This window comes from Seriola lalandi, unplaced genomic scaffold (assembly GCF_002814215.2).
Source record: "Seriola lalandi dorsalis isolate HSWRI2012SDOR001 ecotype SW California unplaced genomic scaffold, Sedor1 jcf7180002054689, whole genome shotgun sequence".
In the NCBI taxonomy this organism is placed as follows: Eukaryota; Metazoa; Chordata; class Actinopteri; order Carangiformes; family Carangidae; genus Seriola; species Seriola lalandi.
This window is the reverse complement of record NW_019525242.1, coordinates 2,956,949-2,981,667: the sequence shown is the minus strand read 5'-3', so window position 1 is coordinate 2,981,667 and position 24,719 is coordinate 2,956,949. Positions and strand designations below refer to the sequence as shown.

At 41.7% G+C, this 24,719-nt stretch overlaps 2 protein-coding genes across 4 annotated transcripts; one reads left to right on the top strand and one right to left on the bottom strand.

The window, feature by feature from the left end:
* The first annotated feature begins 507 nt into the window (after nt 1-507).
* ccnt2a (cyclin T2a) lies at nt 508-10,571 on the top strand. Of its 3 annotated transcripts, XM_023423041.2 has the most exons (10): nt 510-702; nt 1,368-1,449; nt 1,568-1,696; nt 2,024-2,084; nt 2,692-2,754; nt 3,529-3,574; nt 5,872-6,035; nt 6,275-6,345; nt 6,575-7,895; nt 8,064-10,571. In XM_023423041.2, exons 1-10 carry the CDS (start codon nt 545-547, stop codon nt 8,132-8,134), a joined length of 2,166 nt encoding a protein of 721 aa, XP_023278809.1. In that variant the 5' UTR covers nt 510-544; the 3' UTR covers nt 8,135-10,571. The 3 variants fall into 3 exon arrangements, 2 of the variants coding, with proteins under 2 accessions (XP_023278808.1, XP_023278809.1); XM_023423040.2 differs by having other exon boundaries at nt 509-702; nt 6,575-10,571; XR_002761665.2 differs by lacking the exons at nt 6,275-6,345; nt 6,575-7,895; nt 8,064-10,571 and having other exon boundaries at nt 508-702; nt 3,529-3,968; nt 5,872-6,011.
* On the bottom strand, nt 9,245-23,593 carry map3k19 (mitogen-activated protein kinase kinase kinase 19). The gene is made up of 16 exons (XM_023423080.2): nt 23,258-23,593; nt 22,451-22,645; nt 21,497-21,657; nt 21,065-21,180; nt 18,771-18,952; nt 17,600-17,660; nt 16,526-16,616; nt 15,644-15,766; nt 15,260-15,414; nt 14,923-14,957; nt 12,558-14,819; nt 11,989-12,093; nt 11,666-11,904; nt 11,272-11,524; nt 10,934-11,142; nt 9,245-10,727 (listed from the first exon to the last, which is right to left on the bottom strand). The coding sequence occupies exons 1-16, from the start codon at nt 23,459-23,461 to the stop codon at nt 10,595-10,597; spliced, it is 4,524 nt and encodes a 1,507-aa protein (XP_023278848.1). The 5' UTR covers nt 23,462-23,593; the 3' UTR covers nt 9,245-10,594.
* Between the last annotated feature and the right edge of the window lie 1,126 nt (nt 23,594-24,719).

Sequence of the window (24,719 nt, the reverse complement as noted above, 5' to 3'; positions counted from 1 at the left end):
CTTCTCTGTTAGAGGTCATGTGTCAATCACTGGCCTAGAGACATTTTATAATCTATAAATTCTTCTGAGGCTGCCAGTCACAATGCCATCTGATGAGTTATTATGCGTCCTCTTAATGCTCGTCTTTGGCTAACATTAACTCAGCTCATAAATAAAAAATCATGCACCCAGTTGACGAACTTTCCCCCATCTTCTAAATATACACAGTTATGATAGTAAGTATAATTCAAGTTGTGTGGTCTTTAACGATGTCAATGATTATTGTTGGTTAATGGGTTATACAAATTCATTGAAAGGAATTGACTTAATTCAACGCACTGTCATTCAAATGTGAATTAATTCATTTTAAATGATCAGAGACAATGTCATTTCCTGTTATATAAGAATATTTACAAATGTGCACACCGCAGCCCTTAGTGTGTGGATAACAGACCTGCACCATGGTCGTACATCCATGGCTCTCACCAACGAAAAAGTCGTTGTTTCCTGTGCGACATCGCCGTCACATCCGCTTTACAGATGCCCGAGTGAACGTTGGAGAGCAATGGCGGCGTGCCGGGGGTCTTCGTCGAAGTGGTTTTTCACCCGGGAGCAGCTCGAAACCACGCCGTCCCGCCGATGTGGAGTAGAACCAGATCGGGAGCTCTCCTACAGACAGCAAGCGGCGAATCTGATCCAAGATATGGGCCAGAGACTCAATGTGTATCCTTTTGTAAACAAACTTATCCCTCGACCAGGCTGGAAGCAGACATGGCGCTAACGGTTGGAGCGGGCCCATTACGTTACTCATTTTGAAGAGACCGCTGAGATTAGGGAACAAGTTTCGAGGTTTTTTCGACTTGTATGTTTTGTTTTTGCGTTGGTTAAAATCTTGTTTTACTAAGAAATCTTCATGCGAAATCTCGATGTTGTGATTGTACGTTTAGCTCTACGCTAATGTAGCACGTTAACTAGCTAGCTGAGGGTTGACGTCTGATAGGCCGTTAGGCTAGTTTGCAGCTGCTGCTAATCACTTGCCCACAAAAATCTGACGGTTCTTGCGTCTTCCACGCGGTATAGCTTGGTTTAACAAATAACTGCGTCCTTCAATAGTCCAGTAAGCTGACGTATGAAGGTTTTATGTGTCATTTCCTTGTGATATTGATTTTGCACTAGTATAATTAGCATAAAGCTAAGTCACCTGCTACACAGTATCGTCGACTCAGCTGTTAACTTTTCTTTACCCGGTTAAAATAAAATAATACTTAAAATTTAGCGCTAATAAGTCGCCCAGTAGTGTGTCTTGGCTTGACAGAATAGCGTATAGCTGTATTGTTCATAGATTAAGTTAATTATTTCCCAGAATTGTCCTTGACCCCCACTTCCAGCTCTCAATTAACAATAAATACAGCCATTGTTTACATGCATAGATTTTATATGCACCATTCCTTCACCAAATTCCATAGAAATGTAAGTATTATGTTTCTTAATACTACTCTTTACCTGTAACTTATTACACGTTAGATAGACTGTGACATCCTTTAGGTAGTTTGGGTTTGGATTTAAATGTCTTGATGCTTTTATACAGATAATATCTCCAACCACCTTATTCTTGGCTGCAAAAGTGGAAGAGCAACCTCGGAAACTCGAACATGTGATCAAAGTTGCACATGCTTGCCTAAATCCCCAAGAACCACCTCTAGACACAAAAAGTAATGTAAGTTCGGGAAGCTCTGCATGTTGAATGGTTTAATGTTTTTTTCCCCCTCCACATCTGTCTTTCGAGTTCTCTCAGTGGTCATGGTTTCCCTGTGTACAGTATAACTGGCTGTGCTGCATTCCTTCGCCCTGTACAAAGGGTCTTATTTTTACACATCTGGCCTGCTGTTGGTGTGCAACAAACACCTGCATCTTACCAAGATTAACATTAATAGTAAAATGAGCCTCTCTGTTTGGAGTTTTGGCCATTTGAAATCAGTTGTTAGAGGGATAGATTAATAGACTCATTACAATTGTGTTGTAATGACTGTCTATCAAACTTCAGGCATACCTCCAGCAAGCTCAAGAGCTGGTGATACTTGAATCCATAGTGCTGCAGACCCTGGGTAAGTAGTGGTGACTGGAGTGGATGACTTGAGCGAGAGAGAGCACTTTTGTTTTTCATAATCATTATCATTGGCTTACATTATCAATAAGGGAGTAGTGCTATTGATCACTGATTTTATTCATCACAGCCTGTTAAGTGAAATGTTTTATCAGCTACTGTATGGGTATCATGTCAAATATGTATTTTCAATAAATCGTGTAAAGGTGACATGTCATTCTTGTCAATGCTGACATTAGTCGCAAACTCTGCTATTGATAAGGCTTTAGGGAATTTTTACGGTCATTTTTGACTAATTATATCATAATTTCGCTGCTTTGCAACATTTTATTTTACAGCTACAATGATTCTTGCTCACTTGTTGACTACATTTGAAACTGAGAGATGTCATTCAAAGTGAAAGTGGTCGGAGATGAGTTGACTGCACTTAATCTGGAATATTTTGTAACACACTTGAATGAATTGGCCATCAATCTCCACTATTCACATGTCTGTATGAATCAATATCCTTTAAAACAAGCGCTACATTTCTTTGTTGAATCTTAAAATGACATGTCACCTCCCAACTGTGTTTGTGTTAAACTCACCTGTCATGTATTTTGTTCCAGGCTTTGAAATTACTATTGATCACCCACACACTGATGTGGTGAAATGTTCCCAGCTAGTGCGAGGTAGAGGCTTCCTTCTTTGCTCTTTGTGCCCTCTGGTCTTGTTTTTCCCACCTCCAGATATGGGTGGGGAGGGGGGTGAAAAACCTTGCTGATTTAATGGTTACATAACCACACGCCTTGTTCTTTTTTTCTTTTGATGACCTTTTGAGTTCATTATATGACACAGCCCATAAACCGCAACATTGACTGGTGCTTGTTGGGCCAAGTCGAAGACTGGATTTTAATAATTAGTTATAGGGGTTTGCCAATTCATTCCCCCTATGAGATTAGCAGTAACTGGAAAAGAATAAGTAGCAATAGTTTATTCTTTACATATTGTAGATATACATGCAAAATCACATGTAGATCGATCAAACTAGTGCCTTGAACTCAGTTCCACTGTTCAAGAAAGCAACTTGTCTTTAAATTTGCTTGGAGTGATTAATTTGCTACTGCAACTGTATTTTTGTAAAATGAGAACATAATTTCATCATGATGCAATAACACTGAAAGCAATTTATTAATAATATTGGATTAGATTGGATCTCCTAACTTTCCCTCCAGATTTAATTTAGAAAAATCATCTAGCATACTGAAAATTTCCAAAATGTGGCAACAGTTGGTGCCAATTGTTATTTTCAGTCTTGGTCTTGGCTTAATCAGTGCAATGAAAATGATCTTAAAACAAGGCAAACATTCAGTTCTGTCCTAATGATAACAAAATGCTTTGCCTTGCATAAATGGTAATCATTCTTCCCTTCCCTCTCTTTCTCTTCTTCTGTTTGTCTCTTACAGCAAGCAAGGATCTGGCACAGACTTCCTATTTCATGGCTACCAACAGGTTGTTATCCTGCCCCTCCTTTGTTGCACTTTGACTGCACACCATAGCTTCCAGTAATGCAGGGTACCCTTTCAGTGTCCAACGGGCCCTACTTGCGCTGGTGGTTGTTGGGACGCTTGCCTCCTCCCCCTCAGCTCCCCTCCCTTGTTCAAAGGAAGTGGGACAGGCTTGTAGCGTTACCGGCCCCAGTCGCAGTGCGGTGTATTGTACAAGGGACCATGTGTTGGCACAGATGGGTTGAATGCAAGATGTGAAGTGTAGTGGTGCGCTTGAAACCCACATGTTTGTTCGGTTGCGAAAAAGTGCATAATTCTAAAAGAGAAAGACACTTTGGTAGCCTGAATAGCAGCTAAAGATTTCACAGATGTAAACATTTCTCGTAGAGGTCCTTCCGGTAAGTACCGCAAATTCATTTTTAAAATTTTCTTTTTCACATCCATTTGTTCAAAATGCATTATCTCCTCAGATATTCTAAACTTTTTCAATATTTGCTTGTCTTTTTTTTCTTGCTCTATCACATTCTTATCTACATGTAGCTTATGTAAAATATGTGTCAAGAAAAACCTAATCGTGACCCATTAAGGACCTGTAAATATCTAATGCGTATAACATATAGTATTTCTCGTATATATCAAAATGCATTTGGTGAATATGAATTGAGTCAGGACAAAATGTCTTTCTTGACACGTCTTTTAGTAGAAAAACTGGGTCCTTAAAGGGTTTGTTCAAAGTAGGCAGTGGTGGAAATGGTATGGTATTAATGGATTTAACTTTGTTTTCAACTACTCCAAATCAGTAGACAATGTCTGGATGCTGTGAATGGTGTTAGAGGTTTTGGCGCTTATTAAGAGTGAAACCTGTAACCTACTGATTGTTGTTAGAATCTCTCAATATTCTTACAAATTGATTGATTTTAATTTAGTTTTGAAGACTCACATGCTTAATGTTTGAAATTATTTTCAATGTATAAATTAATGGGAGAGAGGTGTTTTGAGAGGAGTTATCAAACAGATGTCAGCTGTGACTGATAGCTTTGTTTAAGGCCACTGTAATCTGGCAGACCAGACTCCAGACATTGTACTTGTCTCACTGCACAAGGTTACCATCCAGCTTTGACCAAAATACAGCATTGTGAAGTTAAGGCTGTTCATACTGTTGAATCTAGCTATAACATGGATTAACTTTTCCTCGAGAATCTTTTGTTCATCATGGCTGCAATATCATATTCATGGCTTAAGTGTCTGAAATAATTGCGGAGAACCAACTTTCAACTTAAAAAAACAGCGTCAGTGCTGAAGTTGATTAACTGATTTATCTGGTTCACCAAAAGTGAACTTGATAACAAAGAACCAAAACCTTGGGGAGTTTAAAAATGTTTTTTCGCAGCTTGTGTCTATATTTTAGTTTTCAATACTTGGATGGTAGCCACTTGTCTATTTCTATTTGTTATTTTGACTGTGATATGAATATGTTGTACTGTCTGATTATGATCTATACTTGCATTACACTCTTCAATTCCATTGTTGTAGAAGAGTAGGGTTGAGTTATAGGTCAGTAAGCTAAGATATTTAATTTAGAAAGGCTTATTCTGGCAGTATTGAGAGCATAGACTTTAGTGTATGCCTAACACTGGCAGCACTGCTTCTACATTATATTTGTTGATTTGGAGGACCCACTAGATGTATCCCTTTTTAACACAGTTCAAAGAAAGAGAGACCCTACAGAGAGGGCTGTAGGAGCAGCCACCTGTCAGTTCATTGTACAGTTATGCATCTGTCACATGGGTGGCCTCAGGGTTGTGTGTTTCACAATGGGCAGACTACACTTAGCTACTAGACATGGCCCCCCACTCACTTCCCTCACTTTTGTTTTGATGTCCCAACATTTAAACCAGCTGAGTTCCTTTAAAACATAAATCATTGTCTCATGACACTTTTAACTTCTTGCTTTTAAGCACTGGGAATTGTGTCCTTTTACATTACATGGGTTGAAAAGTTGATGTTACCTGTGTTGTTGCCAGTTTGAAGTGAGAAGCTGTTACATTATCAGATCAAGTTTAATGTATCAACACAATCAAATTATGGCCTGTCTTTTGCAACCAATGCCACCAGTAAATTAAAGTTGTCTGCTCCCTCTTGTGTTTTTTTCTTTTTTCTCCACATGTTGGACCAATCCTGACCTCACCTGGCCTGAACTGACTCACTCCCATACCTACACCTTCACATATGTGAAATATCCACTGTCTTGCACACACTGCACACACTCATCACTTGCGCATACCCTCACACATTATACAGTCTACACCTCACTACCTTCTGCCTCCAGTACAAGCCCACGGTGATCGCCTGTGTGTGCATCCACCTGGCATGTAAGTGGTCCAACTGGGAGATCCCGGTTTCCACTGATGGGAAACACTGGTGGGAGTACGTGGACAGCTCTGTCACTCTCGAGCTGCTTGATGGTGAGATGCAATACATGTGTTTTTGTTTGCCATAATTTATGAAAGTGAATTAATGTCACTTACAGCAATGTATTATATCTTGCTATATTTAGTATAGTAAGGTTTTCTGCAGCATGTGGTGGTGTTTTGTAAGCATTTACCCAAAGTTCATATAATATAGATATTTTAAAAGTGTCTGAATAAGACAGTTTAATTGTCTAAGTTAGGCATCAAACAACAATCATGTCTTGTACTTGCAGAGTTGACCCATGAGTTTCTGCAGATTCTGGAGAAGACGCCCAGCCGGTTAAAGAGGATACGCAACTGGAGGGTAGGACATACTACTGTACACTTGCATGGTCTTTAAAAATCAGGGAAAAGCTTACATGCCAAAATGGCTGCCCAGCGTGTTACCGCTCAGCCCCGTTTGGCAAAGAACTGATTGGCAATTTAAAATTTGAACTAGCAAAGGATTAGGAGTTACAAGAGAAATCCCACTACATTGAGTATTTGTACTACTGCTGACTAAACCGTCTAACAAATCTCTCTATCCCACCTAGGCGACACAAGCTGCCAAAAAGCCCAAGACTGAGAGCACCCAGTTGATGGATAACTCCTTTCCTGGGCCGTCCATGCTCCAAGACCAAGGTGATGCGTCGCTTGCTGGAGTCTCATCCAACCCAAGCTTTTCCAAAGCAGGCAACACCTTCACCATGTCCATGCCTGGCCAGTCTGGAGGTGCACCCCTGACTCTGGACACCATGGCTGGTACATACAATCCTGCTAGCCACAGTGAGTGGCCCCAGGGCAAACAGAACCAAGCAGGGTACCCTTCCACCTGTTTAAAACAGGAACCCCTCAGCATCCCTCTCCAAGAGCAGACACTGTCCTTGCAGACCTCCACATCCTCTTTGCTTCAGCATCCACCGATATACAGGACAGAGAAAACAATAGACTTTAACCCTGTCAAACAGGAACAAAAAGGAGCTGGTGGGGGTGGAGTGGGCAAGCATCAGCCACCACCTCAGCCTGCATACCCTCCACCAGCTCAGCCTCCTCCACCACCACAACCTTCTCCAGCTCAGAAGCTGTCTCTGGACAAATACAGAGAGAAACATGCTGCAGAGCTGGCTGTCTCTGGACAGAAACGCCGGCAGGAACAGCATGGAGGTGTAATGGATTGCGAAATGTCGTCTTCCTCCTCTTCTACCTATGCACCATCATCTATGAGCCAAGCAGACCATAGAAAACATTCACAGCCCCACCAAACGTCCCATGGTGGAGGTGGTGGCATCACCGCCTCCCCAATGAAAATTAAAGTCCCTTCCTCCTCAACTTCAGGGCAAGACAGACGTCATCACAGTGACAAACGGGACAAAAGCTCGCTGAAACTCCGCCTGGCTGTTCCTGTGTCTGGCGGCAGCTCCCAGTTGGATAAAAGTGGGCAACCCAGCAAAGACGAGCTTAAGATGAAGATAAAAGTTTCATCATCAGAGTGCCACAGCTCATCAGATGAAGGCATGGCGACCACCAACAACAAGAGTAAACATTCCAGCCCGATGGTGAACAAAGAGAAACATCGCGGAGCGGAGCACAACCTCCATCGCCATCACAAGCACAGTCACCCTCACACACACAGCGGCAATGGGCGAGGAGGTCCCGAGGGCCCAGGTGGCGGGGGAGGCCTGCTACGTGGTCCCCCGGGGCTGGTCAGCATGGAAGGGATGACGCTTGCTCCTCCCGGATCCACCTCTTTCTCTTCATCCACATCACGCAAGAGGGCGTACCCAGAGGTCAGCCACAACCACCACCCTCCTTCCTCATCCTCCACTTCTTGCTCCAAAGTGAGCAAAATCTCCAAGGGTGGCACTGGTGCTGCAGGTACTTCATCTTTTTCTTCCCCCTTTTCTCCCCTTTGCTCCTCTCCTGTACTGCAGTGTGTCTCATCTGGCTTGCAGCTCTTTGGCTAACCTCCTTCCCTCCCTCCCTCCCTCCCTCCCCCTCCTCTTCCTTATTCTTGTTTCTCCTCCTCCCTCCTGTCACACCCAGGTGGGCTGCGGACCTCTCAGCAGTACCCTCCTAGTGAATCGCCACACGAAGTGGGAGAGCAGAGACACTGAGTCCACCACTCTGCAGCTATGGCCACCACATGGAAATGGCATCAAACAACCCACAGTTGAGACTTTGAAGACTATGCTCACCTCCTTGTCAAGTGCCCTAGAAAAATAACTCTTTATGTGATGATAAACCCTTTACTGAAAGGCAGAAAAAATTATCTCCAAAAACATGAAAAGTATTGTTGGACTTCTCAGTTTCTGAGAGACTAGACAGATGAAAAATTATGCTTCCTCACTGTCACATCTCTGGGCTGTGATGCTCGGTCCTGTTTTTCTGTTAGTGTTGAATTGCTGCTTGGTTCTCCTTCCTCCTCAAATGGGTCTGGGAATGTGCAAAGGTTGGGCGGGTGTGATTGTCGTGGGGAGGGTTTGAGTGTGTTTCCATCGGGAGGGAAGTCCTTCCCTACATCTAAGATCCCCATATGGAGAAACAAAAGTATTACAAGTACTATAAATAATTTAATTGAATCACATTTCTGCAGTTGTATGGAGGAAGCCAGTGGCCAGCTGGAGATGAGTTCAAGTTATGTTTGCTGGCATTCCATTTAGTACTGTTGATGGATGCAATTTTTTTAGGTGTAAAGTTTCATCTCCTCAATTACTTTTCTTGTCTTGATTTCTTTTTATACTTAAGTACTGTGCGTATGATTTGCATGTTTCAATCATCAAAGGGATTTAAAAGGAGAGCACTTACTTACTGTTTACAGGAAGTGGAGATAAATGTACATACGTTTTTGTATGTTTAAAGAAAAAAAAAGCTATACCATGACTACTCAGGTTTGGAGCTGCTTGTAAGTATAACAAGATAACTATAATACCTATAAAAGACTTTTATTTTGTGGATCTACCGTTTGGGCATCATCGGGTGAATGACTGCAGCATTCCAGTGGTGTGTGCTTCTTACAGCCTTCCTACAGAGGGTGCTGTACTGTGCTTTTCCATCACAGGAAATGTCAGTTGATGCCCTCAACACAGGCACATTCAACACCTACTAATCACATCAGAGCGATGCAATTTGTACCAAAAATTATTTTTTGGACCTCTAAGTAGACCTTAAGCTGGATGCCAAAGGTTTTGCCTCAACAAGAAAAAAAATGACAAGGACAGTAATAGTTTGCTATTAAAGTTTACATAACCCTTTTTATTTTGAAGTGCGTCAGGCATAATTTCATGACATGAAGCTGTAGCCCTTTAGATGTCAGCCCATGAAAGGGATACAAATATTATTCAATCAATCATTAACAGGGTACTATTCAGGAGACGAAAAAAAACAAACACTTGTTGGCTCTTTCCATTCCAGCAACAGTAGTCAGAACAGTGACTAACTGGCCATATGCAAGATGACCTGCTGCATATGTTGGAAAGCTTTAGTATCTGTAATGTGGACGAGCTTGATAGTTTTTGTCACCGACATCCTCATCCAATTGGTTGAATTTATTTACAGCCATGTAACTGTCCGGACACGTCTATACATTAGTTTCATACATTAAACTCTATTGTTCTAAAATCTTGATATTACCCAGTCCCCTCTGTTCTTGACTGGGTTACTCCTGTATTTCTAGAGTGTGCAAAATACCCAATAAGCCTGAGGCTGGATTGTTTGTACCCTCATTAGGGATTTTACAGTTGGGTGCACAGAACAACAGCAGTTATGGACAAATGAGCATAAGCCACTCTTTACAACCTTTTTTTCTTTTCATTTCAGTATTACAAATAAACTTCAAAGTTGCCACTATCCTGACACAGTATAAATTCTGGTTGTTGCTGTCGATTTATTACACATACTGTATATGCATGTTGCTAGACTCTAGGAGTAAAAAAATAACCTACTGATTTGTGGATTGAATTTGAGAAGACATGTCTGTACAGTAGCTTATAGTAATGAAAAGTTCTTATCTGTGGCATGTCTCTTTTTACACACTGATTCCTCAATAACTCCTCAGAGGAAAGCTAACAGGAAGCTCTGAAACGAAGGTTATGGGAATGAGCTGATAATGTATGCAGCAATATGAATTTGACACTTTATCAGAAACTAAATATTACGTACCCGACAGACCTAGAGTTAAACTGTAGAAATGTGAAATTATGGTATTTATAAGTTTGGCACATTTTTAAGTTTGCTATAGAAAATCCACAAAGTCAGTAACAAAAGTGTGGCATCTATCTTGTTACATTTTATAGCTTCTATTAATGTACCAAGTGAAAGTGCTTCTTCTGTAGTTCCATTTAAAATTCAGCTCAAGAATGTAATGACTACATTTTCTTAACCCTTGATATACTCAGTATTCTAGTGTCCAAAAAGGTGTGGGACACATGGCCAGTGCCTCATGTTGCCAAACATGGGGGGGATAGGTGGCAGGTCCTCAAAGGGTCTCAAAAGAATACTTTGTGTTTTGGTTTACCAATCTAATTTGAATCAATAAATGTCCCCATGAAGAAATATTGTTTTAGTGCAACTCCTTGTTAACCACACTGTCCTTGTGGATGACCACAGCAGTTCTTTTTCTGTGTTTCCCAAGAGTTCACTCCAGTCTCAATTTTGGGGATGAATGAATGCTTCAGGAGCTGGTCTGCAGATGGCCGTAGTATCTGGTCACTGGAGTGGAGAGAGAACAATAGAATATTAGGGAAATCATTCACAAACGTGTCTAGACAGATAAGATTTGCAATTCATTTTTTTCCAATTAGATGAGTTTGACACTTAACAAATCAATTTTTTGCTAAAATAAATCAGATGAAGGGGAAGTGATCTTACAAAAGGAATTTTCCATGCGTTCAACAAGAGATGAAACATTGTCTCACCCTGTCAAGCAGATTTTTACAAAGTCCTTGGCATTATCCGAGAACCCATTTGGTAAGGAGGGCATCAATCCTCTCTGAGCTCCAATGTAGAACAAGGCAGCCATTTTGTCCATGTGTGCAAGTGGTGGTTTCCCTGTGGCCATCTCAAACACTGTGCAACCTACACTCCATATATCTGACTTCCTGCCATATCCTGTCTCATTGATGACCTAAAAGGTAGAAGAAATGACAAAAGGTGAGAATAGTTTAAAAGTCAAAGTTACACTTAAACAAGTAGAGCTTAAACAATTCAAAAAGTCCTCCTGACACACAACCACCTAAAAGAGCTCCATATCTACCTCTGGTGCCATCCAGTAAGGTGTTCCATGGACAGACTTGAGCAGGTCTCCATTGTTGCTTGCAGTGTGGTTCAGGCAGCTGAGACGTCGTGCACAGCCAAAGTCTATGAGCTTGATGATGCCAGTGGGCATCAGCATGACATTGTTTCCCTTCAAGTCACGATGAATCACCCTGTTCAGATGAAGGTAGGCCACCCCCTCCAGGATCTGATGGGTGTACAGAGCCAGCACTCGCTCTGGCAGAGGACCAAACCTGAGGGCAGTAGAGGGGACAATTTGTATTGAAGGTATTAGTAAAGATAATTTATTTTAAGATCCTGCTGTGATGTTTTGTCACAAACAGGTCATTCCTAAAGCTTGACACATGGGTTAAGGTATTTCAAATCAACCTAACCTGTGCAGGATGCTAGCAATGGATCCTCCAGGGATGTACTCCATAAAAATGGAAACGATATGCTGATAAAGCGAGGTCCCCAGGAAGCCCACAATGTTGGTGTGTCTAAGGGTTTTAAGCAGTTCCACTTCCCCTTGCAGACGACTGTACTCCCTCTTTGCAGTGTCAGGGTCAGAGGTATCCAGACTGACCTGCTTCACAGCTATCAGCTGGCCCTGGCTGGTCAGGCCACAGTACACCTGGTGAGAGGGCAGCATATACAGTATACTGAGACCTTTTTTTCTTAATCTTGAAGGTGTTATTTATGTTGCTAGCAGACTTACTGTCCCATAGGCCCCCCTGCCGAGCACTTCACCCTTTGTCCATGTGATGGTGTCATCTACAGCCAGCCCAGAGCCAAGCAGACCTGCACTGACTGTTGAAATAACCTGCAGTAAAATACACAGAATGAAACTGAGCAATGATTGTTAGCATGTAGGGTGAACTGGATTATAAACTAAAAATCACTAATAATTTTGCAATGCAAGGGCTATAGTGGGTTTCTTAGCGTTAAAGGGACAGTTCGCACTATAGCCTCAAACACCCATTATTTTTTATTCAACTGCATTGCAAATTCCCGAAATATTCCTTTAAGGTGCTGAATTAGTTTATTGAAAAGTTTAGTCAATTTTCAATAAATTATTAGAGGATGATTTATCACCCACCACAACAGATACTCCACATCCTTTATTTTGGTATTTGGTATAATTTTGGTACAGTCCCTAAATATGTGGAGTTACGAAAGAACATGACTGAATGAGTCGAGATTCAAGGTGTCTTTATATGCGCAGTCACAATTATCGCTTAATTGTGACAGTGAACTTTCAACCTTAATATTAACCATCAAGTTTACCTCAGGAAACATATTTGTTCCTGTTACAGGATCCTCTTCTCTGTTGGGCTCCTTTTTGCTCGATTCCAGGTTGTCGGGACACGGGCCTATGGATACATCCCTCTCATCCAGTGAGATCAGCTCCTCAGCCAGACACTGCAGAAGGTCATCCGTAAGCGGCCCATCTCCCACTTCATCCAGAAACTTCTGGTAAACTGGTGACATAATGGTGTTGCTGCTGCTGTGAGAGGATGTCCATGTGTTGATCTTTGGCTGTTGGGAGCTTTGATGTAACACAGGCTCAGGAACTGATCTGTTCAGGTTTCCTGATGATGAATTCCCAACTACTTCTTGCACATTAATGGGCATAGTCAGTGTTTTGTCATCAGATTTGAATAGTTCAGACCCATATTTAGACAGAGCCTCCTCTATGGTATATAACGTATGATCTTCAGCCTTTTCTTGCGCACTATTTTGACCATGCTTAGAGCCATCTAACTCTGTCTCCTGTTTATGCATACTGATCACTGTATAAGTACCTTTCTTTGATACAGGTGTGAGGTGAGGTTTCACTCTAGAGGACCCAAGTCTTGCTTTGCTTTTAGCTGAAACCACCATGTTCTCCCCTGGGCTTCTCTTCGCCTTACACTGAGGTTGCTTCAGGGGTCTGTGTTTGACTTTATGGGGCTGTTGCGTCTTCCTGGATGGCGCAGACTGCACTTGTCTGTCCTTTGTCTTCTCACAGGAGCTGGAAACCCTAAGGTTATCATAGATAGGGCCAGCAAACATCTCATAGATGGCTGGTCCTTCATCCGTGCTCTGTATCTGCTGAAACATGTCTTTGTAGGTGATGAAGTCCAGAGCAGATTTAGACCTTGGTGTCCCTGTTACACTGAGTCTCTTCAACTGCCGGGCGCTCTTCAGCTCCCTCACTGCTGGTTGAGCTCTGTTGTTGTTAGACTTGTTCATATTTGGTCTTTTGCTCTGTGGGTGATCAATAACCTTTCGTGGCGATGGGGTGTCAGTGCTACGATGACAATTCTTTGCAGATTTAAGCTTTGATTTTGCTTTACACACCGTGGCTTCTCCACTAATAATTAGCTCAGGGCTTTTCCTGTTTTTATCCTTGACTTGTGTGGAAAATGAGGAGTACTTCAGATTGTTTTTGGACTTGTTCCGACTTAGGATACTATGGTCTTTATGTGTTAGTGGGTTGAAGGAGTTTGATTTGTTAGTTTGATTATTTGCTCTTAGTTCACAGTTCATGCGGGTTCTTCTTTCCTTGCTCCGGGCAGGGTTTAAGGCTTTCAACATCTTCTTATCTGTCATGGGATCCACATCTGACGGTGGAAGGTTTACTGCCGCAGTAAAGAGCTGAATTTTCCCCACAGCAGTGCTGGGATTTAATTTTGCATCCTCAGCACTGTGAAGGATTGGATTTTCAAAGGAACCCTTCATTGTCTTCGCTGTCTGCTGTACATGCAGTTCATTGCCGTTCCTATCAGAGCATGCAATAGCATCCCCTTGGTCATCATTCATATCAAATATAATGACATGTGTAATATCAGTCTCAGGGTCTGTAGTGCAGCCCTCACGGTTCTTGTCCTTACAGTCTGATGTGACAGGCATGTCACTGTTCACAGTCTCTTTAACATGCTCACCTTGTTTTGCATAGTTACATTTTGTAAAGGAATGATTGTCAAGAGACTCTTTTGTATAACTCATATTGGTGGCTTTGCCTTCACAGTGACAGTTTATAGCTGTTTCAGTGCTGAGAAGATCACCCTCATGTTTGATAGGCTCTCCATGCAGGTTATGTGCTGATCTGTGGATTGGTGGAATTGGACTGATCCTCGACTGAACTTTAAAATTCCGCCTTGTCTCCTCAACCAAATCAGCCTCAGCGGATGCCACATCCTTTGAATGCTGCAACTGCCTGTCTCCAACGAACTTCAGATCACCGTCCTCTGAGGCTCTCTCCTCTGTATCTCTCTCATCATCCTCCAGATCGATGGAACTCTGGCTGCTGCTGCTGATGCTGCTGGACCCGCTCTCCTCACTGCCGCCCTTAGTGGTAGTCAGAGGGCCAGTGCGCGGGCTGCCCCAGGACAGCCTTTCTCTCCTCAGCCGGGTCCTGGAGCAAAGGGGGCTCCGGCTGATGGGCTTCAGAGGAACGTGGTGCTTAAGTGCTGGTAAAGCTGCACTGCCTCTGGGCCGGCTGGTCAGCGGTGCCAAAAGCTTGGGTGTTCGGGGATGCACAGCCGGCAAGAGACCCTGTGTGAGCTGCAGAGAGTAAGGACATTGACAGTTATTCAGTGGAAGTGACTGTCAAGGTAAAATGAATTATGTATTGTCATTAAGATTTTTTTTTTTTGTTGAAACTCACCTTTTGTTCATTTACAGCATCTTGAGAACCGAGTCCTACAAAGAGGAAGAAATTATAAATTAAAACGACATGCACACAAATATCTGGCAAACTCAAATACTTTGGCTCATCTGATTTAAAATACATTGAACTACTACTGAATATTAATACCCAAGTATTCTTATTTATACATAATATAAAACATTGTGTCCTTTTGAATATTCATGACATACGATGGAATTCAATTATAACTCCTCCTCTGATCCTCTATTCAAAAGTAATAATGCTTTGTAATTTGTGAAAATAATTAAGTCAAAGTTGTGATAACTATGATTATCTGTATATATACAGTACATACGGGTCTGGATGTGTGCCCTGGCCTGCATCATAGTGTTTGAACACAGTAGTGGTTCCATGATGTTGGGGGCTGATTGGCTGAGCTGGGTGGGCTCAGTGACGGACAGCATGCCGGGGGAGGGTGGGCACGCAGCAACCACACTTCTTGTCCGCGGCCTGTGACGAAAAAGTACCAGAATCAAGGCTTAAGATGTATTTTCTGTACACACAATGTCAGGGTGGGTCATAGGTCAAATTCAAAAAGTCAAATTCCTTTTTCTTTCTATTTCAGTCATTCAGTCATTTTTCGCTGCTTCACTCCCCTTATACGACTTATACATATCTGCTATTGATTGGTCTTATTTAATGGAAAGTGTCTTATAATGAGTCCAGCTACAGTGTGTACCTGTGTCTAGGGGTTACGGGGACACAGGGGGTCCTGGTACTCAGCAGGCCACATGAGGGGGCTGGATCTACATGGCCCCAGCGTCTGCTGTCTTCGCTCAGGCTCGGCAGAGACAAACCTCCTCTGTTGGGGAAAACACAGAAGAGTTACACGGTTAATCTTACCATAGAGATAATCATCAGTGTTTGTTGGGGGTCAAATGAGAAATTATCATTAACATTATTATTTTAAGAGAATTGCAGATGCCTCTGAGTTTTGTTTCTTTGTGCTGAACTGAACATAGTGCAACAAAAAAAACCTCATTTTCTTCCCATATCTCTTTATTTCTGGAAGCTGTTGCTATGAAATTAGAGAGCAGCTCAAAGACCTTTATTCTTCTTGTAGAGCTTGGACTTGTTTCAGTGCTGAGAGCTCAACATTACAGACAATGGGCTGATTCACCACAGCCCTCTCTCCCCCCCTGTCTCTGTGTTTCGAACCTGTTTGGGTAGAACAGGTTGTCCTCTGGACACAGTGACAGGTGCCTGCGTACAGGTCTGTGAGTGTAACCGGAGAGGACACTCTTCTACTGTTGTTGTAAAAGTAAGAGGCTGTTGTTGACTACAGCCCAGGGAGAGTGTACTGTGTATACATGAGACTGTGTGTTGGGGGGATGGAGTGTTACCTGCACGCGCATTTAAATGTTTGTTTGTGTTTGTGGTTACGTATGAACAGATGGTAATGTGTTTATATGTGTCAGCAGTGTTAATACTATCAGCTCAGTACCATCTATTGTTTCCTTACAGCTTATATACATTTAAAAAGAGTGCACCAGTGTGTGTGTGTGTGTGTGTGTATGTGAGAGAGAGAGAAAGAAAGATTGTGAGATATTATCCAGCCCACCTGCTTCCTCTCCCTGCCTCCTGGTAGGCTTGTCTGATGTCTCTCAGTGTTTCCATGGCGTTTTGGAAACAGAGGGGGATCCCCTTATCTGCTGCAGGCACACACAGACCCGCACAGTTACACCCAACAATCCTAAGTCCATTGTATGTGCCTCACAGTGTGAAACTCAGATACATACAGACAGTTTTATAAGCTGCAGCTTCATGAATGCTTAGAGAACAATGTTACTCTGAGGTTTTTCAAGTTCATATATCAGGTAGCACACATGGTGTTTCTCTAGATTTCAAAGCCACGACATAACACTGAACCTTGATGACCTCACACATGAGTGACAGCAAACTTACATCCAGCCTTTCCCATACACCAGCTCCTGCTCACATAGAATATACTGTACAAAAATACAGTGTTCATATACAACACATTCATACTCATCATAGAGAAAACACCAGCATTACCTGTCTCTGAGCCCATTGGTCGCCTCTGCTCCCATTTTGAGATCACGTTTAAAGACTAAATCAGAAAACTCCTGTCTCTGTTTATCTCTTTATTCCTCCACAGCTGGGCAAGACCTTATGATCACATCTGTATTCTGTCTTTGCTGTCTGTATTCTCTACACATTTGTTCCTCTTTGTGTAACTCTTTTAGTGGACCTTTTATCCTCTCTGTGTCTCAACCATGCTGCTGTGGCTGAGGTAAAAGACGAGCAAGCAAGCTCAGCTGAGAGGTGGTTTTGTGTGTGAGACCCCTCCCATGCTGTCACGCCTCCCTCACTGCCCTCCTTTCAGTGGGTGATTCGATCTGAAGGCCTATTTGGGATGATGCTGACCCCCCTCCCCTTTGTCACTTTAAAAGGCCAAAAACAATTCAAAATTTGATCTCTTAGTAAAGTAAACTGACATCCAAGACACCCATATCCCCCTGTTGTGTTTTCTGTTTAGCCCTTTTTATCCCCGAGGGACTAAGAACACAAGTGCCCTCCTCTAACAAGTTCACTCCAGTTTCATACAATAATAGCTCCCATCTTAGTCCATTAAAACCACTAAAACCGCAGGAGTCAGTGGAGGAGCTCTTACCTTGACTGAGATCTTTATGGTGGTCAGATAGAGGAGGGCACCCTGGAGACTCCAGCACTTCCTGGAAAGAACAAAAGTGAGTTTAATTATACGTGTCCCAGTCTTAAAAGACAGAAGTTGGTAGGAGCACTGCAGTCGTACTGATGCAAGCTGAGAAGGGTTCAGTGTCTAAAAGAAATTTCAGCGTGATTTATTTTTTTTAATCAAGAAACAAAAACGAACAAATCATTTTTTTTTTAATTTCCAAGTTGGAGGAAATAATATCCTTATTTCATTTTGTATTGAATATTTTAAATTCCTCTGTGAATGCTTTCTAAAAGCTGCAGGGCAAAGAGACATTATGAAAAACCCAGCACTGTTACTAAACCACAGACATATATTTCATTGATTCAGTTGTTACATTTCATTGATAATGTTAAGAGCAGCAAATGGCTCAGTCACAGCTCCTGTGATGGAGCTGGAGGTTTAGATCTATCTCTCTTGGTGGTTTGGGTTAGTTAGTTTTAACATAATTTTACCGATCTGGTTTTGATTTATTTATAATATATTGGTATAAGGTTTATTGTTAATAGTTTTACCACTGTGCATGTACACATACACTACAGTTGAGTAGTGTCAGTGTCAGTCGGTGGGTCTCTGAGCTATAATGTAGCTTTTCCCTGTAAACCACCTGCTCTTCCCTTCCTGCTCACCATCTGCCCTGCTTGTTTCCTCCTCAGCCACACAGAGCGCCCCTCCTCCACACATACACATATGCACACACACTCATCTAAACAGCCAATTACTGCTTCCACATATTTGTCTTTTGGGTGACCACTCCACTGCCAGTGTGTGTTTGTTAACTGTGGCTACTTGAGAGCCACAGTCACAGTGTGCACTCAGACATATGTGCTTAAACACAACACAGACCCTGCTGGTCATGTTCTGCGGATGTTGGTTGAACATTGCAATAAAGAAAGAAATAAATTGATATTCAAATTGGTAGAGTTGAATATATTGTGTAATTTGACAAGCAAGGACAAAGTAAATTACAAAAAACATATCGCATATTCAAACACAAACAACCTCTCTCAAAAAGCTCAGACCAAGAATGATAGGAGCCTTGATTTGTTGATGTAAAGTGGCATTTTTCAGCATTTTCCTCTAGAGTGGTTTGACATTCATCACTTACCCCGGTGTGGCTGTATAGTAGAAAGCAGTGTTGATGGGTGTGTGTCTGCGTAGGGGAGGTCGCTGTCGACTGATGAGGATAAAGGCTCTCAATGTCCAGCTCTATGTCAGAATCTTCAAACTCTGAGTCCAAACCCTGGCACGAGTTTTTGTCAGTGGACAGGGGTGACACAGGGGCAGCATCTGAGTGAGAACAGAAATCATTTTTAAACTTTTCTGGCTAGGAGAGATCAAACATTGTTTCTCTCTAGTGAGACAGTCAGACAGGCAGAGCAGAAAAACTCAGAATCCATGTTTGGGTCCACACCCCTGCACCTTGTCCTGTTTACACAAGATGGGGGATTAGAAGCAGTAAAAAGTCTGAAAACAACTTGTTTTACCCTTTAACTTCTGTTTTTTTCCATCTCTATTCATCCATCCTCTCTGTGTCCCCTTGTTTTCCGTGTCGCCATCCTTGATACAAACTGATTCACACACTCATGAAGGCTCTTAGCAGCCTGGTCGCTCACACATGCACAAACAAGCCTTTCTTACACTTTCCCACATAAGTGCAGGCTTTGAGTGCAACTGCAGAGGTTTTACTCTGAAAAACAGGATTATGAATGAACTTGGTATGCTGTTTATGTGTATGTGTATGTGTATGTGTATGTGTATGTGTATGTGTATGTGTATGTGTATGTGTATGTGTATGTGTATGTGAGAGACAAACAAAGAATGTGTGTGCACATAATCATAAATAGGAGGATTATAAATAGGAGGTGGGTTTTTATTTAAACGAGTGAACATGTGCGCGTGTCATACATACTTTGCAGTAAACACGCAGTTATGTAAGTAGCTGATCAATGAACCTCCATTTGTTAAGTCAATGTAATGAACAGGCAATGATACAAAGGACAATCGACAGGGAATCTAACTTTTTAAGTAAAGTTGCATATCTAGCTATCAATTAATGTATGTAATACATACATTAATTAGTATTACATTCTCTTTGACACTTTCTGTGTTTTATTTTTTCAGGTCTTATGTTGTATGTGATTCTGTGTGGAAGAGTTAAGTGCAATGCTGCTGTGTAGGCTCCGTATTGAACATGAGAATGTACAAACACTGGTATAATCCTCATTTGTCCATGGCCGATCACATGCACTGTTGGAATTTAGGTCAGAATTTTCCCACAACTTTAAAGCAGCATTAGCAGATTTTTTTTGGCCATAGATCGATGCAGCAGAAAAAGCTGTGAACATGACATTAACATTTTATAACTATGTGAAACAGTTACCTTCTCACACATTCAGGAGACATGGAGCAACATTAGCATCCCTTTGAGTATTAGCTCTTCAGCAGCTAAATGTTTGCTAGCTAGCTGCTAACTTTGTCTCCTTGCTGTTTGGTGCTGAGCAGGTGGTGAAAAAGTGCAGCTTTTTCACAGAAAACAGTGTAAAAGACCTCATGTATGGTTAAACATAATGTGTTAGCCTTATGTTTAATCGTTTTATAAATATCAACTGAAGCACATGGTTTTTACCTGTTCAGCTAGTTTTATTGCGAAGGCCATGCTTTTATTTTGAAAAAAAGATGGTAGCAAGAGAAAATAAAGGAAGAATGTCGACATGGTAACACAGTGCTTTCTAAAAGTACTTTTTGATATCTTTTGTTCAGTTAGCACCTGGTTGATACAGGCACTAGGTTGGTGTGTCTTTAATTCCATTTAAATTTTTTATGTGTTTTATAGTTTTGCAGTAAAGTTGTAAAGTAGGCTATGTAAACTAGCTTGTTTATATTGATGGCAGGGAACGGGAAAACTCTGAACACCAAAACATTTCATTTGATTAAATAAGATTACTTTGAACACTCAGAGATTGTCATTGAGCTAAAAATTCAGCATTTCACTGCTGGGAATAACTTGTAATAAATAGTATTTCATTTTTGGAGCAAATGTAAAATTGTACGTTATCACATGAAAAGATGGTATTATTTTACAGTTTAAAAGGACTGTGAACCATCAGTTTGTGAGTATGAGACCATTATTCAATCAGGGAGGCTACAAACAGCACTATGACAGCGGTGAGGCTGAACCATAACATTAAAGCAGCATAAAACCAAAACAACGAGCTAAACAACACGTCAATGCTTCATAAAGGAACTGCACAGTTAGGTGATAATTCTCTATGGGTTCATCTCTACAGGTGACACCTTTCACATTACACAGACATTTCATCCATTGCTAATATTAAAGTATCTACTAGTGCAGCTTTAAATTGTGAATGACGTAATGTATTTGTGTGTGTGTGTGTGTACCTGTGTGACTTAGGGCCTCAACCATCATAGGAATGATCTCCTCCTTCAGAGGGCTGTTGATGTTAGCAGCGTAGTGGAGTGCAGAGCAGCCACTGTGGTCTCGTACCTGCAGATCACTGATCAAGAAGTTTAAAGACAGATGTAGACAGGGTGCTTTTTGGGTTTCGTTTGGGTATACAGTACATTTCCTTGTTGTTGTGTCAGTCAAAGCAAAAATGTATTACTTGATGCCGAGGCCACTTCAAACCTCTTTGGGGCACTAAGTAGAACTGGAGTATTTCAATTCAAGATGCAAGTTCCTTCGACAAAGAAAAAACAAATAGACAGCCGGCAACTGCTGGAGGTGTGACTAAAGAAAAGTTTGTGTGTGTGCATTTGCTTCTCTGTATGTATCCTACACGTCAATGCATGCAGAAATGAATGTTTTCTTACGCTGAGAGTCCAAGCAGTTCCTTGACCACCTCCACAGGTCTGTGGTCCCATGGCAAAGGTGTCGCTGTGCTCTCAAACAGGTCAATGTCCCTGACAGCGAGCATCACAGCTGTTACACTGTCGCTGTTAGGAAGGTTCACGTCCATCCTGTCTGCCTGAGCCTGAAACATGCAGACATACACAAACACGCACATGAATAATACATGGCACACTATAGCACTGAGTATGGAGTCACGTACAAAGTGCTGAAATCACAAACACATATATGCACACACAAGTCATCTTCAATCCCTTGTAGCTTGATGCATAGACGCTGTGGTTTGTGGTCTATTCAAATTTAGAAATTAACAAGTTTATCTTATTTCTGAAAACTCTTTACACACATTCAACTTGAAATGTAGCAACTTGGAGACAGAATCACTCTGGAAGTAGAAATAATTTCTCTGGTAAAACCCCAGTGAAGTGTTTTTTAATCTAAAGCTTGTGATAATAATTTCCAATTACACAAAGTCACACGAGGACACAGTGAAAAAATAGGTCAGCCTGTTTCTTGACCTGGGCTGTTTATGATTTGGGAATGTGTTTTCATGTCCAGCCACCTCATGGAGTTTATTACGACATTTCATAATTACATTATTACAAAATTTGTTTTAGAGGTTTGTAAATAAAAATCAGTTTTTGGTCCAACCACCATGAACGCATCCTCCTACTGTTCTCATTGGTAGGCATTAAGAGAAACCACGTTTCTCAAAAATGATAGATTTGCTGGTAGACAAGCTATCCATCCATAAATGTAATGACTCTGAATTCTTCGACTAAATATAAACAGAATACCCAGTTGTGTTTCTTCCATAGGAAAACTTTGTTGTTTCCCTCTGTTGTCTCTGCTCATCTGGGAAATCCTCTAACACCTGAGTGGGAGTGTTTGTGTATGTGTGTGTGTGGGAGCTTTACCAGCAGCTGCTGTAAGGAGTCTAAGTCTCCCTGCCAGGAAGCCTGCAGCAGCTGTGCCTGGGGAGGCAGATGAGGCCTCGACATCCACCCCAACACTTTTCCCTGGAGCTCAGGAGGGCTTACATGGAGCGCTGTCTTCTGCCTGCAGTCACACAAGGTCATATCAGCCCCGGTGTTCAGCAGCCGCTGCACCACCTTTTAACAACATCACACAGAAAAACAGTAAATGAAACCAAAAGGAAAAAACAGTAGACTGGTTCAAATGAAAGATTTTGTAATAAAACGACTGTTGCTGTTCATATTTTGTATCAGTAAACTGTTATACAAGTATTACAGTGTTTCTGAGATACCATGTGAGGTGAAAGTATTTGCAAACATAAAATTCTGCAAAATATCTGCTTTTATTTTAGTGGCTTATGTCACTTGACATGGGGATCACAGGGGGAGTGTGTCTCCTGTGTTACAGTTAAGTCATGAGCTTGTTTTGAACATGGCTCCCCAAGAGAACGCAGAGGTGTTATGTAAAGAGAAAGATTCATGTCACATGGATATCACATGCATGTAAACACATGTTATTGTCAGTGGAAGGAAAAATACAACATGTCATCCCACCCACACCCACATCCCTCAACCTCTGACATGCTCACTTGTAGGAATTTTTCCATTGAACAATGGACTGATGTCGGATCAGCCAAGTAATAGCTGAACCATGATTACACAACAATAGACGTCCCCGTGCCAAATAGTCTCTTTTACACACACACACACACACACACACACACACACACACACACACACACAACTTACTTCAGTCATGCCTTTACGACAGGCACTGATAAGGGGAGTGCATCCTCGCTCTTCCTCATCCTCAGTGTCAGAGACCACATGTCGATCCACCTCTTGTCCACAGCTCACAACTACATCATCTTCTTTATTTCCCTCCTCCTGCTCCCTTTTCAGCATCTCATCCACACCGCGCCACTTCTTCTCTGTCTTCTCACTTCTCTCCATAGTTCACAGCTTTCCAGTCAGATCTGCGTGAGCTGAAGCCGGAGAAAAGTTCAGAGTCAGAGCAGGAGGTCAGAACAGACTTATGGAGAAAAAAAGCAAAAAAAAGCAAATTATTGCAAACACTGCACTGATATATCTGACTGAGTGCTTTCAGCTCAGTGTCTGCGGCAGTCTGGATGTCTGTGATGTTATCACTGTGATGTAATTCTCTAATGACCCAATGGTCCCTGCAGAAACTGCACATGGGGTGTGATAGGAATTACTCATGTTTTTCCTGCAACTGATTCACCATATATATGCTCTAAATGAGCTTCTCCAATAATCACAGTTCACATGTGTATGTGCAGCGTGTGCACTTCTGTGTGTGTGTGTGTGTGTGTGTGTGTGTGTGTGTGTGCGTACGTGCATGCACAAGAGAAATGACTCTTTGAGGGATGAGCTCTGTCTGGTTTAATGTTTGACAGCACCAACACAGCAACAGACAATATGGCTGAAGCGTCTCATATATCAACATATTAACAACACTATCATCTATAAATAAATTAGAAAAGTGTATTTTAGATGATGTAAAGGACCTTTCTGGATATTATTGTTAACTTCCCTCCTCGTAATGATCGTCACACCCATTAATTGCATTAAATTGTTGAAATGAACTAAAGTGTACTTACAGTGGTGATGCCATCTCATCTGAGTCTTTCCCGCCCGTATGTCTTCTCTAACCTTCTTTGACCAGCAAACCTTTGATGCTTTTCAACAGACTCTCCACTCTAGTGTTTCCTCTCTTTTCTCCGTTTTTGCTGCACACCTCCTGCTGTCGTTTACACTTGGTTGCCTTGGAGACGGTCAGACAGACAGGCAGGCAGGCAGACAGTGGTTTTAAATGCCAGCAGGCTGTGTGTTGCCAGACACTTTAAGACAAAGTGAGAACATCAATGTTTTGCCAACTGTTTTCTTTTTTTTTTTCTTCCTAGAATTTGTTGTGGTCTGGATTTCATATTTTCTTCATCCCCACTCTGTTCAACAGAGATAATAAAATCTTCTTTTCGCCCTACTAAAATTCTCCCCCATACTCTTTGGTGTTTCTTCCATAACATTTGACTATTTTGTCCTGAGTGGACCATTAAATGAGGACATTGTGCTTAGTCTTAGTGAATCCACTCGGTGTTATCCCACCTGGAAATACTCTTGAGGACAGATATTTGTGATGCCCGGAAATTATTTGACAGGCTGAGTTTTCCATCCAACCATTTCACTTTTT